Here is an 18979-nt window from a genome sequence, read left to right on the forward strand (position 1 = left end):
AGTTCAGGGATTTATTTAGATAAAATAAAAAGATAAAGATTAAATAAACTATCTTGATATAATTTGAGGATTTATTTAAATATTTGGTCTAATGTATATAATTTTGAAAAACTATATGTTTATAAATAACTTGAATATCAAGGCATTGGTAATTAATCAACAATCTATGGTCCACGTAAACAAGACCAAGACTTAGTGAATTGATAAAAAGAGGCTAACGTGTAGAAAAAGCAGTCCGAGATAAGACAAACTAAGAATTTCGCAAGAAAAACATATGTTTTGCATTGAATTTGTCTTCGTTTGGTAAGCCTGCATCATGGAGCGAAAATGTTGCTGGAAATTTTATACTGATGTTGAAGCTTGAACACTATCATTTACTACTCTTTGATCAAGCCTAAAAGCCTTGGGTGTGCACCAAAAACGTGTTTAGAATTGTAACAAGAAAAACAAACTAATAAAGGTTAAGAAGAGAGACAAAGCATTAATTAAGCATTCGAAATTTAAAGCAAAAGGTTGGAAAGTAGAGTAATTAAGTAATAACATCATAGTCTCCTGTGACCGTTCAAACTGTTTTGCTTTTCAAAAGTCTCTCTTGTGGAAAATGCTGTCCCCTGCACCAAAATAAAAGTCAAGAGACGTCAAAAAGTAAATAAATAAAGGTTAAAAAGGGACAAAGGATTTTACTCAAACATGTTCGACTTTTTTAAAAAGTGTCTCCAGTGGAAAATCTTTTGGGCCTGACCGGTGGATTTGGTGGGTTACATTTTTTAACGTTGAATTTGAGATTTTTCATATTCTCACAATTTATAGGAATTCAACTGTATTAGTTCTAAATTGACAATAACCCTATTTTTTTATGAATATTGATTAGATCAAATGCATGTAAAAATTGCAGATGAATTTTAAGTCATTTGTTTGGTATTATCTTTTGCAAGTGAAATCAAAGTTGATATTTTTTTTTTCACGGTAATTCATTGGTGGTAATTTATTATTTTCTATAGGTATAATATTTTAAAAATTTTAAATTATTTAAAAAATTTTAAATAAGTCTTTATAGTTTTATTGTGTTTAATATTATATTATAATTTAATCATTAACATTTTAACTCTAATATTTCATTTATAATTTAATATTATTATGATTAAAATATTAATAATTTTAATTAATTTCCAAATTTAAAATATTAATTTTTATAATATGTAATTCAAACCTTAAACTTTTTATTATAATAATATTTAGTTTTTAAAACAACAAAAATACCCTTTATATAATTTAGTAAAATTTATACCAAAAGACAAATATAAGCAATTTTTTAATTATTTAATTTTTATTTTTATTAAAATTTTAATAATTTTAATAATTTATTATTAAAATATTAGTATGATTTTTTATTTTTTCTCTATTTGCATTTTCTATTTTTTTATTTATACTCATTAAAAATTTAATATATTAATAATTTAATAAGGTAAACATTAATATTTTAAAATATTAATATTTTATTTATAATTTAAATATTATTATGATTAAAATATTAATATTTTAATATTTTAAAATATTAATTTTTTATAATTTATAAATAAAATTTTAACTTTTTATTTTATTTTATTTTCCTTTCTTCTTCTCCATGGACTGGCCACCGAAAATGCGACCGATGTAATGAAATGTCAATCTAACGCACCATATGACCGGATCTGGCCACTAAGGCACCAGATCAATGTTTCTCGGGATCAAACCTGGCCGTGAAGTGCCAAATCCAACGACTCATCAATGAAATCTTACCAGAAAGTACTAGATCGATACTTTTCAATAATATTTGATCGTGGAACCGTCATCGTTGCCGTCGTTTATTTGTATATTATATAATCTGTATATTATATATACATATTCAAGTTTGTGGTTGACGGTGATATCTCATGTCTTTTTATATGTGCAATGGGCAACGGTTAATAAGGTTTTGAACTTTGGATTAGTATTACAATTTTGGTTATATTATTATCTGAATATGGGACTATACTCTAAAGGTTAAGAAAATAACATTTGACAACTCTAATGATAAAAACTGATTCATGTGGTACTAAAACTTATATTACGCACTACTGAAAACCCTTAAGAGAGAATTCACTTTATCCATTATCTCTACGTTTGTGATTAGTTTTCCAAACGTCTTTACCTTCTCCATTCTGGAAGTTTGGAGATAAGCGTATTCAAGCACTTATTTGTTAAATGTTATTCTTTCTTAGTTTATGATTAAGATTTGAGAATGCACCATTTTTTGCAATCGATTGAATGGAATTTAATTTATCAAGTCCTAACAGCTTTAGTTAAAAGACTATGAAAAATTGAAATATAGTCTTCTTTCTAAGAACAGAGGAAAAAATATACAATATTCTTTCTAAAGAGTTCTTGATCATCTTTGATTTTTTTTTTTTTTTTTTTATGAATTTGGATCTAATCAGACAATACAAGATTGGTTTGTTATCTCTTGGTGGCTATCATGGAATATGCGGAAGAATTTTTGAATAATGGTAGCTACATTTTCTTTTTTAAAAGCCAGACCATATATATATATATATAGTAAATGAACTCGGGTGAAGCATTAGAGAAACAGAATTGGCATTTAAATAAAATTGCATTGAGCTTGCTCAGTAGCTTCCAGCTAGCGCGTTTTCATAACTTATCAGCAAAAGCAAAGACTTCCAATTTGCATATGCATAGTAACAAAACAAGTTTTGATTGTCATAATGTGCAAGTCTTCTTCCGGTATTTGTCAAAGCAATTGTACCACAGGTCATGGTCAAGAAAAATGTCAAGAATTATGGCTATTTATGGGCTATTTTATCCATATAACTATGGAGATGCAGCTTTCATGCTTTTGGCTGCCTTGTTCTACACTCCGTTCAAGTGCTGAGATAGTTTTGAGAATTAATTACTATGAATATTTTCTGTGACGGTAACATCATACTGAATGCTATTGGGTTGCGTCCATGAGGAGAAAGATCCTCGCAAGATAAAAATCTACTAGAAATTTTCTTTTTAATTAATTTTTTTCAATTCAATTTTGATTCGAGCAAGATAAAGATAATATAATTTGATAAAATTTAAAATAAAATATTAACGGTGAACTAACGGCTAAACTTATATATCGAGTAAAAAATATTCTTTTGGACGAATTGTCTATTTTAAAAACTAATCGACTTGTCTAAAATTATGACTAAAAATTAAGAGACTGAGAGTATTTTACTCTACAATTTATGATATTTGACTTGCATAATCTTATTTTCTTTGTTCTAATCCTATAAACGTCGAAAATATTAATTTTTACAAATAATAAAAGAAAATGGCCATCTTTTCGACCAAGTATAACTAATAAATAAGTAAAAATGTAATCTTCCCTACTCCTTTAATCCCATTTTTATGTTAATTAGATTAATATCCTTTACGCACTTGGACTTACCCAACAACTTCATATAAGTTATTTGTTGAAAAATTACGGAATTGTCTCTAAAGAGTTACCCAAAATATAACCCAATCAATAGAATAAAGAAAGAAAGAAATCAAGCACAGCCACAAGAACACAAGAATTTACGTGGTTCGGTCTTTTGATGACCTACGTCCGCGGGCACAGCAACAGAAAAAAATCCATTAAGAGAAAAATCAAGAGATTACAAGAACAGTCTCAAACTCACAACCCTTATCCCACGTACACCTAAATCTTTCTCTCTAAATCTAGGTGATGATTATTCTTTAACCCCATAGGGTCCTTTTATAGTACCAAATACAATAATCTTATCCTAATACAATTAGGATTTAATATTCTAGTCTAACTAGATTTAAAGACTAATTTAATAAAGTATACTAATTTAATTAGAATTAAATAATTCTAATCATATTATAATTCAAGACTATCCTAACAAATCTCCACCTTAGGCTTGAATTCACCAAGCTCTATCTTACGAACCAATCTCTGTAGACACCGCCACTGCACCAAAGGGCCTCAAGCACTACGAACACCGATCAAGTCCAAGCAATGCTTGAACTTATCCCAGAAACTGACTTAATTAGCCTATTTGCCGGATTTTCATATGTAGTTATTTTCTTTACTACAATCTCACATCTAGATTCTTGTCTAAAACAAAGATCACTAACCAAGCCTCGAAGCCATAAAGCTTCCTTCACTACCTCGGTCACAGCCATATATTTAGCTTCAATTGTGAACAAAGCAACTACTACTTTCCAACTGATTGCAAACCCTGAGAGAGTGAACACATATCCCGTTGAGATCTTCTACTATCTATATCACCGGCAAAATCTGATTTGGAGAAGCCAACCACATTACGCCTAATGTTTGCACCTCTTTTACACACTAAGCCAACTTCAATAGTACCTTTAGGTGTTTTCACAAGCTCTCATGTTTGATCCCAGTGTAAAGACTCAATCTTTTTAGAAAACTCGACATATGTAATTTTCCCATGATAAAAGTAAGGCTCATCAATCTCTACTTCCACAGATAAAACATAAGAATCAGAATCACCATCAATACAAGTAATGCTTTGTTGAGATATCAATTCGTATACCTCTTGCAATTCATTCTGGATTTCATTGTCATCCCGCACTGTCACAAGAGCATTGATTTCAAGCTCCACCTGCTTGCCAACTTCTTGGTCTGATGTGTTTGTAATTCTAGACTTTATCCCACGAAGTAATGCAGACTTGTCAAAGGTAACATCTCGACTCACCATAAACTTGGAGAACTTACAATCAATACACTACAATCGATAACCCTTCACCCCATATGCATAGCCTAGGAATATGCACTTCGTCGCCCTCAACTCAAGTTTACTATCACTCACATGAGCATGAATAGGACAACCAAATATTCTCAATATAGAGTAATCAGGAGGCTTACCAGACCAAACTTCCTTGGGAGTCTTAAATTCAATTGCAGTTGATGGAGACCAATTTACCAAGTAGCAAGCCTTGTTGATAACTTTTGTCCAGAAGACTTTGGTTAGGCCAACATTAGAGAACATGTATTTTGCTCTCTCCAGAAGTGTTCTCTTCATCCATTCTGCAATACTGTTTCGATGTGGTGTTTTGACGACAGTGCAATGTCTAACGATTTTTTCATTCTTATAGAATAAACCAAACTCATCTTTGCAAAATTCCAAACCTTTGTTTGTTCGAAAGCTCTCGATCCTTTTTTTAGTCTGCTTCTTGATCAATAACTTCCAATGCAAAAAGGTGGTTAACACTTCACTCATAGCTTTCAGAAGATACGTCCACACCTTTCTTGAAAAATAATCAATAAAGGTCCACATGTATAATGATCCACCTTTTGATACCACCAAAGAAGGACCCTACAAATCTGAATGGATGTAGTTTACTACACTCTTGGTTCGATGAGTTATAGTGCTAAATTTCACTATATGTTGCTCACAGAAATCTAGCTTTTCAATCTTTTGACCACATAGCAAACTACGCTTACTCAGTTTTCTAATCCCTCTCTTGCTCATATGACCCAATCTCATATACCATAAATGTGTTACATCATCTTCAGGATCATTAGATGAGACCACAGAAACAGTTTCAATGACCGTGTTTCCCACTAGACAATAAAGGTCACCAGATAACTTGCCCTTCATGATAGTTAAGGCTTCTTTAGATACATTCAAGACACCATCTTGGCCATTATATTTGTAGCCCTTCTTATCTAACAAACTCAAGGATATCAAATTTTTTTTCATGTTAGGGACATATTTTACCTCAAGTGTTCTTACCATACCATAAAACATCTTGATTCGAATTGTGACAATCCCAACAACTGAGAGAGAGAAATCATCTCCTAATTGTACAGTGCCCATATCAACAGATTGGTAAGTTGTAAACCAATCACGCCTAGGACATATATGAAAGCAACAAGCCGAATCCAAAATCCATGTATCCATCAGGTTCCCGATAGTAATTGCAAGAACATTATCAGTTTCTTTAAAAGTATCAAAGTCATCTCCAACCACATTTGCAGTATTCACAGATTTGTTAATCTTTTCATCATCCTTGAATTTGGTACAGTCCTGATGAAAGTGCCCTTTCTAACCACAATTCCAGCAAGTTTTCCCTTTTGCTTTAGATTTACCTTTTCTGTCTATACCCTTCTCTCTATATTTTCCTCTATTCACAACCAAACCTTTTGCTTGATTTTCATTTTGGATACCACCAACTTTCTTCTTCAATTCTTTGGAATTTAAAGATGCTCTTATATCCTCGAAAGTGAGAGTGTCTTGGCCATATAATATAGTATCCACGAAGTTTTCATACGATGGAGGCAAAGAACATAAAAGAATTAATGCTAGGTCTTCATCCTCAATTTAAATATCGATATTCTTTAAATCAAGCATAACTCTATTAAATTCATTAATGTAGGTATTAACGGACGTACCTTCACTCATCTTGAGAGTATACAATCGTTACTTTATATAAAGCCGATTCGTCAGGGATTTAGTCATATAAATACTTTCGAGTTTAAGCCACACTGCAGCAGCAGATTCTTCATTCGTGACTTCTCTTAGCACCTCATCAGACAAAGCTAGGAGAATAGCACTATGTGCTTTCTTCATAAGGTCATCTTTCTTACCATCAGATAAATTCGAAGGAAGATACTATTTTCCCTTCAGTGCCTTCAATAGTCCTTGTTGCACTAGCAATGCGCGCATCTTAACACGTTACAGGCTGAAATCATTTCTTCTATTAAACTTTTCAATCTCATACTTGGTTGACAAAATTGACATAGCGAGATTCAGATTGGCCCAAGACCTTGAAGCTCTTATACCAGTTTGTTGGGAAATTACGAAATTGTCTTTAAAGAATTATCCAAAATCTAACACAATCAATAGAATAAAGAAAGAAAGAAATCAAGCACAACCACAAGAAGACAAAAATTTACATGGTTCGATCTTTTGATGACCTACGTCCACGGGCACAGCAACAAAGAAAAATTCATTAAGAGAAAAATCAAGAGATTATAAGAACAGTCTCAAACTCACAACCCTTATCCCACGTACACCTAAATCACTCTCTCTAAATCTAGGTGATGATTATTCTTTAACCCTATAAGGTCCTTTTATAGTACCAAATACAATAATCTTATCCTAATACTATTAAGATTTAATATTCTAGTCTAACTAAATTTAAAAATTAATTTAATAAAGTATATTAATTTAATTAGAATTAAATAATTCTAATCATATTATAATTCAAGACTATCCTAACATTATTTTAATTGTTGAACGGGTAAAACACTTCAGTTAGTTTAATAATTATTGACTATCCATATGAAGGCTGCAACATATTATTCAAACTCATCTTGTGCTAATCTTGATGCTCTAAATCATAGGTGTCCATTTCATTTCAATGTCAAATTACTCTTAACTGGATGAAAAAAATGTCAGATTTCTTGCAATGCCTTGTCATGAACTAGCTGATCCATGTCATTCAATGATCATTTTCATAAAGGACAAACCCATCTTTGGAACGCTAGCTACCCAATTCAGCTTTAAACATTTTGGAAGTATTCGCTTCATAGTCAGTCAAATTTCTTTACTTTCCTGGCAGGTGAAGTAGAATTTTTCCTAGCAAGTTCAATACCATAGACCACGTAGGATGAGAGGGAAATTTAACCTTGTTAGTGGATATTCAAAGTGCTCTTACTGCCCAAGTAAAGAAACCATTGACCGAGTTTTTCGCAGCAACCATCAGCAGTGACATTGTATGAAATAGATAGGTAAGAATGGGGGTAATCATAAACCTATATAAGGGTGCCTTCGGGCTCTTTCCAAAGCCCCTCGAGTCTCAAAATTCTCTTTAATCACATTGGAGACTTGAAAAGTGCAATGACTTTTGTACTCTAGGAAGTGGAGAGAAGATGGCAGAGAGTGCAGTGCACTTTGTACTAGAAAAACTTGCACCTTTCTTTGAAAAGGGGATGCAGTTGTTGGTTGGGGGTCGGGAAGGAGTTGCATATGTGAGGGGAGAGCTGGAGCGGATGAGGGCCTTTCTGAGGGTGGCAGACGCGTTGGAGGAGACTGATGAGGAAGTGAAGGTATGGGTTAAGCAGATAAGAGATGTTGCTCATGACATTGAGGACATTCTCGATGAATACATGCTTCTCCTAACTCATAATCATGGGGAGGGGCTCTACGGTTTTCTTCACAAGATGTCTTGCTGTGTTAGGAACATGAAAGCACGGTATCGAATTGCTTCGGAGATACAAGGCATCAACTCGAGGATAAGAAATATTTGTGAAGGGCATCGTAGGCTTCGTCAGAAGTTCTGTGCAGATGAAAGGTCAAGCTCCAACGGTGTAGGTAACACATGGCAGGACCGACGAGGGGATGCCCTTCTTTTGGATAAAACTGATGTAGTTGGAATTGATGAGCCCAAAAAGAAGCTTGTAGGATGGCTAGTCAATGGTGCTTCAGACTTCAAAGTTATTTCGCTATCAGGGATGGGAGGGCTGGGGAAAACGACCTTGGCAAAGCAAGTCTACGATGATCCAGAAGTGAAGAAACATTTCAAAGTACATGCTTGGATCACGGTTTCTCAATCTTTCAAGTTGGAGGGCCTCCTTAAAGACATGGTTCAACAACTCTCCAGAATAATCACTAAACCAGTCCCTGAAGGAGTGGATAGCATGAGCAGCTATCAGCTCAAAACAATCATTAAAAACTTGCTGCGGAAAAGAAGGTACCTAATTATTTTGGATGATGTATGGCGCATCAACGAGTGGGATGCTATCAAATTTGCCTTGCCTGCTAATGATTGCGGCAGTCGAGTAATGCTTACCACACGGAATGCTGACTTAGCCTTTTCTTCTCGCATAGAATCTGAAGGAGAAGTGTACAATTTGGAGCCTTTGCCTCCTGAAGTGTCCTGGACGTTATTTTGTAGGAAAACTTTCGGTGGAAACTATTGCCCTCACTATTTAGAGGAAATTTGTAAACAGATCTTGAAGAAGTGTGAGGGACTGCCCCTTGCCATTGTTGCAATCAGTGGTGTTTTGGCTACTAAAAGCAAGCGAAGAATAGACGAATGGGAAATGGTTGGTCGTAGTCTTGGTGCTGAAATTGATGGCAATGATAAGCTTATGAATTTGAAGAAAGTACTGTCACTCAGTTTCAATGATTTGCCATACTATCTAAAATCATGTTTCCTGTACTTGAGCATCTTTCCTGAGGATCGTCCGATTGAGCTTATGCGACTGATACGACTGTGGACAGCAGAGGGGTTTGTTGAAGTGAAACAAGGAAAGACACAAGAAGAAGTAGCAGAGGATTTCTTCAATGAGCTCCTAAACAGAAGCTTGATCCAAGTAGCAGGGACAACCAGTGATGGAAGGGTGAAGTCGTGCCGCATTCATGACCTTCTGCGAGAGATCATTATTTTGAAGTCGAGAGAACAGAACTTTGCTGCCATAGCAAAAGAGCAGAATGCAATGTGGCCAGACAAAGTTCGACGCCTCTCAATTCACAATACATTGCAAAATGTACTGCAAAACAGGTTTGTTTCTCAACTCCGTTCTTTATTCATGTTTGGGGTGGAAGAAAACCCATCCTTGCACAGATTAATTCCTGGAGGTTTTAGGCTACTTGCAGTGCTTGATTTGCAAGCTACACCTATAACGAAATTTCCAGTTGAAGTTGTCAACCTGTACTATTTAAAGTACTTGAGCTTAAGGGAAACCAAGATAACAGTCGTTCCAAGGTTTATAGGGAAGCTTCAAAACCTTGAGACCTTGGACCTTAAGCATGCCTATGCTACTGAATTGCCAGTTGAGATCCTCCAGCTCCAACGTCTCCGCCATCTTTTAGTCTACCGGTACGAGTTTGAGTCTTATGATCACTTTCACTCAAAATATGGCTTTAAAGCTCCAGAGAGAATAGGAAGCCTGCAATCCCTTCAAAAGCTGTGTCATATAGAGGTAGACCAGGGAAGCGTTACATTGGCAGAGTTGGGGAAGCTCACTCAGTTGAGGAGACTAGGCATTACAAAGTTGAGGAAGGAAGATGGGAAGAAATTGTGCTCGTCCATCCAAAACCTGTCAAGTCTTCGTTCTTTGTCTATTATTTCAATAGAAGAAGATGAAATCATCGATGTTCAACACCTCATTTCTCCTCCTCCATTGCTTCAGCGGCTGTACTTGAGAGGCAGATTGGAGACCTTACCGCACTGGATCCCTTACCTTCATAGCCTGGTGAAAGTATATCTGAAATGGAGCCGCTTAGCTGAAGATCCACTGGCATCTCTTCAAAACCTTCCGAATCTTGTTCATCTTGAACTAGTTCAGGTTTATGATGGAGAAACGTTGTGCTTCAAGGCTGGAGGATTCAAAATGCTAAAGCATCTAGGCCTTGACAAGTTCGATGAACTCAAATGGGTGCAGGTCCAGGTGGGAGCAATGCCTCGTGTTCAAAAGCTAAGCATTCAGCGATGCAAATCCATGGAGAAGGTACCACTAGGTATTGAATATTTGACAAAGCTGAACGTACTTGAATTTTTCGACATGCCTCATGAATTCATCAGGACACTTCGCCTGGATGAACATGGTGAAGATTACTGGAGAGTTGCTCACATCCCCGAAGTGTATTCTACTTACTGGAGAGATGGAGCGTGGGAGGTCTATTCTTTGGAGAGTTTTAGTGAAGGTGAGAGCTCGCCCCGGGCCGACACTGTCATATGTTGCCAAGATCTTCATGCACGTTGGAAATGAGATCCCTGTCATTAATTTGTATATTATACTAAGTAAGTTAAATGATCATTGTATCTGTAAATAATTGTCAAAATAGTTCCACTTGAGCCTTAGATTACATGGCTATGGATAAGAAGTGACTGTTAAGGAAAAAAATGGAAAAAGAAAATGAAATGGTAAGGATACTAGATGTGACTGCATTAAATAACAAGTCATTTTAACTCTTTGCGATTGTCCTTACTTTAGGTGGGTGCATGTGTATTTCTGTTTGTATGTTAAGGTCAAAATTTGATTTTGATAATAAAAAAATTAATTTATATTAGTATTTTCTTGCACTGTGATATTATATATTTTTTTTCGTTAAAAAAAGAAAGTATTATACTATACTATAGGATTTCAGACCCAATTAATCAAAGGCCCATCAGGCCTCTTAATCAGCTTGATGTATATAGTGTCAAAGTAGATATCACACATCCTTGATACTCGAAAGATAAAATATTCTTGATAGTTATATCAACGGTTTGCATGGTTTATTATTAAAATAAATACGTACTTATTCTATATAAAAGGAAAATCACCTTTTAAAAAGTATAAGACGGAATCACTGAAAATCCTCTGATGACTTATTTTTGCATTCGATCCAACCAGAGAAACCCATCATCTCGACCATAACGCTCGATCCATCCCTTTTGACCTCAACAATAAGCATATGTTTGGATCAAACATTCCAAATTTGATATCATTTTACTTCGAACTATGCAGAAAATTTTTTGTCACTGATTTTATGTTTTCGAACTGTAACATATACACCAATCTTCTTATTCATGGTGCAGAACCTTCCTGACCCTTTTGTCGAGTTCAATTTTCTTCATCATTGAATTTGAACTGTTTCATGATTTCCGGGCTTACTTAAGCAGAGTTGAGACTGGGCTTCCTTTTTTGCTGCTTCAAGAAAATTAGAGGACGTCAGAATTTAATGCCGAAAAGCCCAAAACCTCCTTTTTGACATAGATCCATGATGAAAGCGAATGGACGCCTAGATCCATGGGATTCCGCCTACGGTTTGATTTTCCTGAAACCGCCCAAAACTTGGCCTGGAAAATGGCGCACCCACTCAAAACCAAGGGGATTTCAGAACTCTAAAACGCAACAGAGTCGTCCCCCTTTCATTCCATGTATATCCTCATTCCTCTGCATATCTGGTTAGATCCTTTCAAGGCACTTCTGCTTTGGAAGAAAGGGGCAAGTTGACAAAGAAAATTTGCAGTTTCTTGACAAACCACAATTTTCAGTCCAAATAACACAATTAATTTTTAGTTTTTGGTCTCGGGGGAGACTCATGTCTTTGGCCTTGGCTTTGGGTATATCATTCCTACTGGGTTTGTGCTGGCTGTTGAGTTATAGTCATTGAGACTGTGTGCTTATCAAATGGACCTGGCTGATAGGACTGATAACACACGTTTGGATACACCAGCCAAAAAAGTGGGCTGTTGGTGTTTCTAGAGGACTCCTACTTGACGAGGATTCAATCACCTGGAACACACCCTGCATATTGGGAAACCACAACGGCTACGAAAATTGAGGACGAGGGTGTCATTGCATATTCTGGTCAATCAAGTGTTATAATCACAAGATTCGGGGACAATTTAGAGGCAGGCCTCTCTGTTACTCGCATGGACGAGAGACGGACCATTGATGATGTTGCATTTAACGTCCCTGGCCTCTGTCTACGAAATTTTTGGCAAAATTCGAGCTTAGATCTATGGAAAGCATTGGTTGTAATTTTTCAATGTTTTCTCGGGGTTAAATTCTGACACTAGAAACTACAAGTAAGAATAATTGGCATTGAAAATTTTAACATGTATTTGGTGAATTATCTAGCAAATCCAAACTCTAATGACGAAGGCATAATAATCCAAGGTTTTTTTTTTTTATCTGGTCCTCTTGAGCTAGAACAGTGGTGCGCCAATTCTCAACGGCTATCAATGTGTTATCTTTTCAATCCGTTCTGTAATCTCCACCATGGAATAGTTTGCAAATTAGACTTCTTAATGAACACTGGAACTTTTAATTTATTAATCTAAATGCCTCCAGATAAGCTGCCTCACCTCAGTGAAAACTTGGGCAAAAGCACATGCACCCCCTATGCATCCTCCTTAGTAGTTTAAGACTATAAATACACAAATTCAACAACTCAGAATAAACAATCCAACTCAGCACTCCATAACAAAAGTACAAGTGAGCCTGCTATATTTCTACTAGTTTGACCCCTTTTTTCTGTTGAAACTTTTTGACTGTTGTGAGAACTGCTGCCCATCTTGTTAATTGATACTTAACCTCGGACTCGAGAAATATCATGAAATTATGGAAGTTGCAAAGGTGATTCCACCAAGCAATTTACTGTCAATGTATACCATATGATGATCCTTCGCAAGTAAATTTCTCAAGTCAGAGATCCAAATAAAGCATTGGTTTTCCAATCCCTGATATGCTCTGGGTAAATTTAGTTCTTGTATTTGGTTTTCCAATCCCTGACATGCTCTGGGTAAATTTAGTTCTTGTAGTTGAGGATTCTGTTTGTCTAATGCTTTAAAGGTTTAATCATAATAAGGAAAGATATTTAGAATGTTAACCACACCCGCGTGATAAGTTCTACCGATAGATAATGTAAAAGAAGTGCAATTCAAATGAATATAAATCAGACACAGAAGCTTTGGACTTTGTAATTATTAATATTTCTTGAATATTGGTATATTTTCTATGATAATTTTCTTATTCTCTTTTCTCTTCAGCATTTCCTTTTCTGCTAAACGAGATTTTTATAATCAAATCCCATTGAATGAAAATAACAATCAAGGTCTTACATGTTCATACAATCAGCAATTGATTCATATTCAGATCAATTGCTGCTATAAGGAAAACGTTTAATAAATAAATATGGTGGAAAAAATAGAATAAAGAGTAATGTATCAATTTCTATAATCAATTCCACATATTTTGCTGTAGACTACCTTGAGTTTTGGCACCTCATGGATCAGTTTTCATCATCAGAGTTGTCAAATGTTATTTTCTTAGCCTTTGGAGCATTAGCAGCGATTTCCTTGAAGTGAGCCCCGTAGAGCTTGGACTCCTGCATTAAGATAGGCAACAAGATAACCAAAATTGTACAACTAGTTCAAAGTTTAAGACGCCGTGCCCATTGCTTGAATGTGAACATATAGCATGCAGCCAAAAAATATTAAATACAAACCTTTTTCTTCACATGAGTTCCAAATTTCAACAGGGCAGGTGGTACAATCTGCCCAGCTTCCTTTAGAACATTTACCAGCTCTCCAGCAAGTCCCTGCCATAAGCTTGTCACTACTTGAAAAAATAAAGTTGAGTAGGTTTTCCACAAAAATGGTTGTATTTTCCTTGTTAAATTATCCATGATTTTAGAGCCAAATGTTTCATTCCGCAATATCCTTTATCATAACAACCTTTTTAAGAATGTCATATGAATTTAAGAACATGAAGCAAATTGAAGTATACCTTATTCTGCTGTGTGAAGAATGTGTGAGCAACACCCTTCCGACCGGCTCTTCCAGTCCTCCCTATCCGGTGTACATAATCCTCTGTAGTGAGAGGAAAACTATAATTGATCACCACTTCAACATCTGGAATATCCAATCCTCGAGCAGCCACATCTGTGGCTACCTGAAATGTATGGTGTCAAAAAGTATCAAAAGTTATACTAGCTAGTATTTTTTTTTTTTTTTTGGCTGGACCATAGTAACGCGTAACAAACAGTGCTCCTATGATTTTACAGTTCCAACTGATATTACCAACACTGAGTTTCTGAAGAAAGATTAGAACAATTTTAAAAAGAAAAAAATGATAATATGCAAGAGTATACCATCAAAGGACTGCTTCCATCCTTGAATAATGATAGTGCATTCGTACGTTCATGTTGTGCTTTGCCACCATGTATAGAAACAACATTCCAACCACTAGAAAAAAAAAATTGAATAAACAAAAAAGTTGAAACAAAAAGCTCACAAAAATTGCTAGCTTTGATACTTTAGCAGATTAAACCAACCAACAGTTCTTAAATTTTGATGCGATTACATATCCACAACTGGTTTTTAATCTTTAAAAACTTACCAACTTGAACAATCAAGCAATTTGTCAATAATTTATTTAATTTCATAACTCATAGTGACATGAATGTCAAGTGAGGACACATTGATTAACATCATCAAATCAAATTGTTATTGCAGATTTTAGATAGTCCAAGTGCTTACTTTAAAGTCAAAAGACTAAGTGGAGACCTATAATAGCATCAAAGTTTAAGGACCGCCAGAATGCTACCCATTCTAGCTGATGAATGAAAATTCCAATATATTATTTATGGAGATATTTCTAACTTAACGATTAAAATCGAAGAATGAGACAAGGGTGATGAAATTTACCTTCTTTGAAGCATATTTTCAATACGACCAGCTTCTGCCTTGTACAAGACAAATACCAATACTCTATTCCTGATTGAAATGCAAACCTCTATGTCAACAGGATGTAAAATCACCAAAATAAAGATAATAAAATAACAGATAAGAGAGCTCAAGTCAAGTTCAAGTAATTTAAGTAACAGTATGGCTCCAAGATATAGTTTAAAGCTGATGCCAAACGGCTTATTATCCCTAATAGGTTAACGCCAACTAATGGGACAAATACCCTTTTTAGATAATAACAATATTCATAATCTACTAAAAATCATTAAGGATTTCTTGGATGGCTAATGTAATGAAACTATAAGAAAGCTTCTGTTTGCTACTAAATTTTCCTGGTTTCCCCTCTTTTTCTATCTTCGATATATGTCTTGCATACTTCCTAGTTTAACCTATTTGCAAACCACCATACTTTTCCATACAGAATACTCAAAGCCAGAAAAATAAAATAAATTCAATTTTTTACCACAGCAATATGCCACTGGAAGAATCACAAGGAAAAAGTTATACAATTCAACAGATGCAAGAATAAATACCTCTTAGATTCATGGTATTTCTTGAGCAAAGCAGTCAAACGCTCATATCGTGAACGATCATCCAAAACCTACATATAGAAAACAAAAGTTGTTAATAAAAGCAAGTCTATATCTGTAAATATGAGAGATGGTTTCAGTGGTTTAAGCAAAAACAGACCTCAACTATTTGCATAACATCATGGTTGGCAGCTAAATCTTCTGAGCCTATCACAACCTGAACACAAATTCATTATTTCCTAAAGTAAATAGGAAACTATGAAAATGTCATCATGCATGAAGATCTATACCTTAACAGGATTAGGGTCCATGTATTCCTGAGCTAATCGATGAACCGCGGCAGGCCACGTAGCACTAAACATTACCATCTGACGAGCTGCACAAGTTTAAAAGAGACATGAGACTCTCAACCCTAATTGCTCATGCATTATTCTATCAATATGCAGAACAATTTTTCTTATCTTGATGGAACTTGATTTTATTAACAGTTAATAGCATTACTCAAGAGTCATCATCAACCATTAAAGCTCAAGCTTCAAAATAAACATCTTCTAGGAGTCTTTGAAATTCCAATGTATCAATTAAGACACATACCAGAACACGTCCTTCCCAATATAAACCGAACATCGTCTTCAAATCCCATGTCAAGCATTCGATCTGCTTCATCTAGGACCTATAGAATATTAATGCACAATTTTTACTGAGAGCTTGCATAGTCAAGAAAAGGTTATATAAGATTACCCAAAGGCTCCAAACAGAGGCAATTGAAACAGACTAGAAACTATAACAAAGAAATTGAGGTCGTTCTACTGGTTACTTCCAATACAGTCAATTAGGGAATGCTAAATACATTTGACATAGAAAACACTGAATAATTGCAAGATAATGTGCAATGTAAGACAATAAAAAGTACAAAGGATCATTCACTTACCACAAAAGATACATCCTTAAGCTGACACACTTCCATATTCATCAAATCCTTCAAACGACCAGGCGTTCCAATGACTATATCCTAGTTTAGAGGAAAATCCATTTTGTATTAGGCCAATATAAGAAAATTTAATACACAAAAAGTGTAGAAATGTCTTTTAAGAATATTCAAACGACATAAAATCTAATTGAAACAAGAAAAATCTATAAATTTGTGAATAATATGCTTATTTCAGTATTGTTCAGAGTCCTTCCCATCCATCTTTTCTAAGAACCAAGTTTAAGAAGAAATATAAAAACCTATATAGCACCATGGCTTCAGATAGATTCATATATTCAAACCTATCATCAACCAAGGTAGAACAACAATTATGTACCTCACCAGTTCTAATAAGATTTAGACCAAAACCAATAAAGGAAAAAAGATGGCGTATGCTAACATATTTAACCAAATACAGAACATATTTAACATAAAAAACTAAATAAACACAGTCACATATTAAATATTGAAATAAAGAAACGAGATAGATTATCTTACAACGCCTGAATTTAAAGAAGAAATTTGAGGTCCTTTAGAGGTTCCTCCATACAAACAGACGGATTTGACATCACACGATTGTCCAGCATTACACATAACGTTAAATATCTGCCACCAGAAAATGAAGCCAAACGATTTGTTACATTCTAAAGACTTATTTCTCAATAGATAATACGCACTGTCATCACATTTCCAAAAATAAAAAAACAAGTAAAAATCGATGCATACTTGTTCGGCCAATTCTCTTGTCGGGGAAAGTACAAGACAAAGAGGATTCTTGTTCTTTACACGCTTTCGCTTGTCCAAAACATGCATCATTGCTGGTACTCCGAACGCCAAGGTCTTACCTGATCATAAAAACTAATATCAGATAATAACATAACATAAAACTAATAACTAATCATAGACTAAAACATAAAACTAATAATCATAAACTAAATGGAAGTACCTGACCCAGTTTTTGCAATTCCAATAAAATCACGACCGTTTAATAGAAAGGGCCAGGCATGAGCCTGAATTGGTGATGGACTCTTAAAATCCTTGCAGCAATTCAAAACATTTTTTGGTAACTTAGAGTCGGCAAATGATTTCAACGGCGCATATTTCGCTTCTTCAGCGTCCTTTCCGCTCACCACCACCTTCTCCTCCCCATCAAATTGAACTGAATCTTGCTTTATCTTTTGAGTTTCACTAAATTCCCCGTTTTCTTCTTCTTGCTTCTGCTCCTTTTTCTCCTTCTTCTTTTTCCTTTTAGGCTCATCAGCACTTTCTTCGTGACTCGCTTGGCTTTCACTTTCTTTTCCCTTCTTACGCTTTTTCTTGTCTTTTTTCCTCAACTCAATTTCTTCGGTTTCTTGCGGTTTCTGCTTCACATTTTCTTCCCTTTGGTCTTCTAATTTGGCTAATTTGTTCTTCTTCTTGTTCTTTTTCTTGATCGTTTGATCGCTCATACTTTCTGGGGCTAGTGGTTCCGTAGACGCAGTCATATTTTCGAGCTGCGCCACAACCAGAACCAAACCCAGAGAGCTGTTAAGTGGGTCGTTAAGGTTTTATGTTAGGGTTTTAGTTTTGTAGAGCGCGTGAAACTGAAACGCCACCGCCCACTGGTATCTGACTTGGGCTTTAGATTGGGAAAACGAGGGCCAATTAAACAAGGCTTCGGCCCAGGTGATATGCTCTAAATATATACAAATTATTTTCTAATGAGAAAAATTAAAGAATGAATCAATAATGAAATTATTAATTTTTTTATTTAATTATGTATTGTTATTCATAAACTCGTTGGATTCTAAAAGATTAATCGTTTCCATTTTCAACTTTAATTTTTAGCTACAAGGTGAGATTCGGTGGAATTTTAAGATGAAGTTTCAAAAGTCTTTTTATCAAATGAATACTAAAATTTAAAAAAATTGATATATTTATATATATAATTAATTATGTAAATATTTTTACTGCACAAATTTTAATTAACAGTTAACGAATGGAAAAAATTTTATCATAATTTTGAATAAAGCATCTATTGAATAAAGTATTGACTTTTCTGAATAAGATGTATCAATTTTTATTTAATTTTTTAATTAAAAAATAAAAAATTCACATTGTATTTGAGTTTCTTCTTATTTAATTGTTTTTAATAAAAAAAATTCACTTAAAAAACTCCATTAATTATTGTCCAATCTGTAAAGTTAGACAAATTTAAGCTCTTACCAAAATTGTAATCTCTCTAAGCTGTAACCAATTTATTCTATTT

General features: G+C 34.6%; 2 protein-coding genes across 2 annotated transcripts; one reads left to right on the forward strand and one right to left on the reverse strand.

The window, feature by feature from the left end:
- Positions 1–7918: 7918 nt before the first annotated feature.
- Positions 7919–10762, forward strand: LOC18606852 (disease resistance protein RPM1-like). The gene has a single exon (XM_018117156.2). The coding sequence runs from the start codon at positions 7919–7921 to the stop codon at positions 10760–10762; it is 2844 nt and encodes a 947-aa protein (XP_017972645.2).
- Positions 10763–13532: 2770 nt separating this feature from the next.
- Positions 13533–18293, reverse strand: STRS1 (DEA(D/H)-box RNA helicase family protein). Its single transcript, XM_007040696.3, has 13 exons — positions 17678–18293; positions 17458–17576; positions 17230–17337; positions 16693–16773; positions 16356–16434; positions 16052–16137; positions 15922–15978; positions 15765–15832; positions 15193–15261; positions 14637–14730; positions 14273–14437; positions 13992–14084; positions 13533–13871 (listed from the first exon to the last, which is right to left on the reverse strand). Exons 1-13 carry the CDS (start codon positions 18213–18215, stop codon positions 13776–13778), a joined length of 1653 nt encoding a protein of 550 aa, XP_007040758.3. The 5' UTR covers positions 18216–18293; the 3' UTR covers positions 13533–13775.
- Positions 18294–18979: the final 686 nt, after the last annotated feature.

Source organism: Theobroma cacao, chromosome 3 (assembly GCF_053813885.1).
Source record: "Theobroma cacao isolate CCN51 chromosome 3, ASM5381388v1, whole genome shotgun sequence".
NCBI classification, from domain to species: domain Eukaryota; kingdom Viridiplantae; phylum Streptophyta; class Magnoliopsida; order Malvales; family Malvaceae; genus Theobroma; species Theobroma cacao.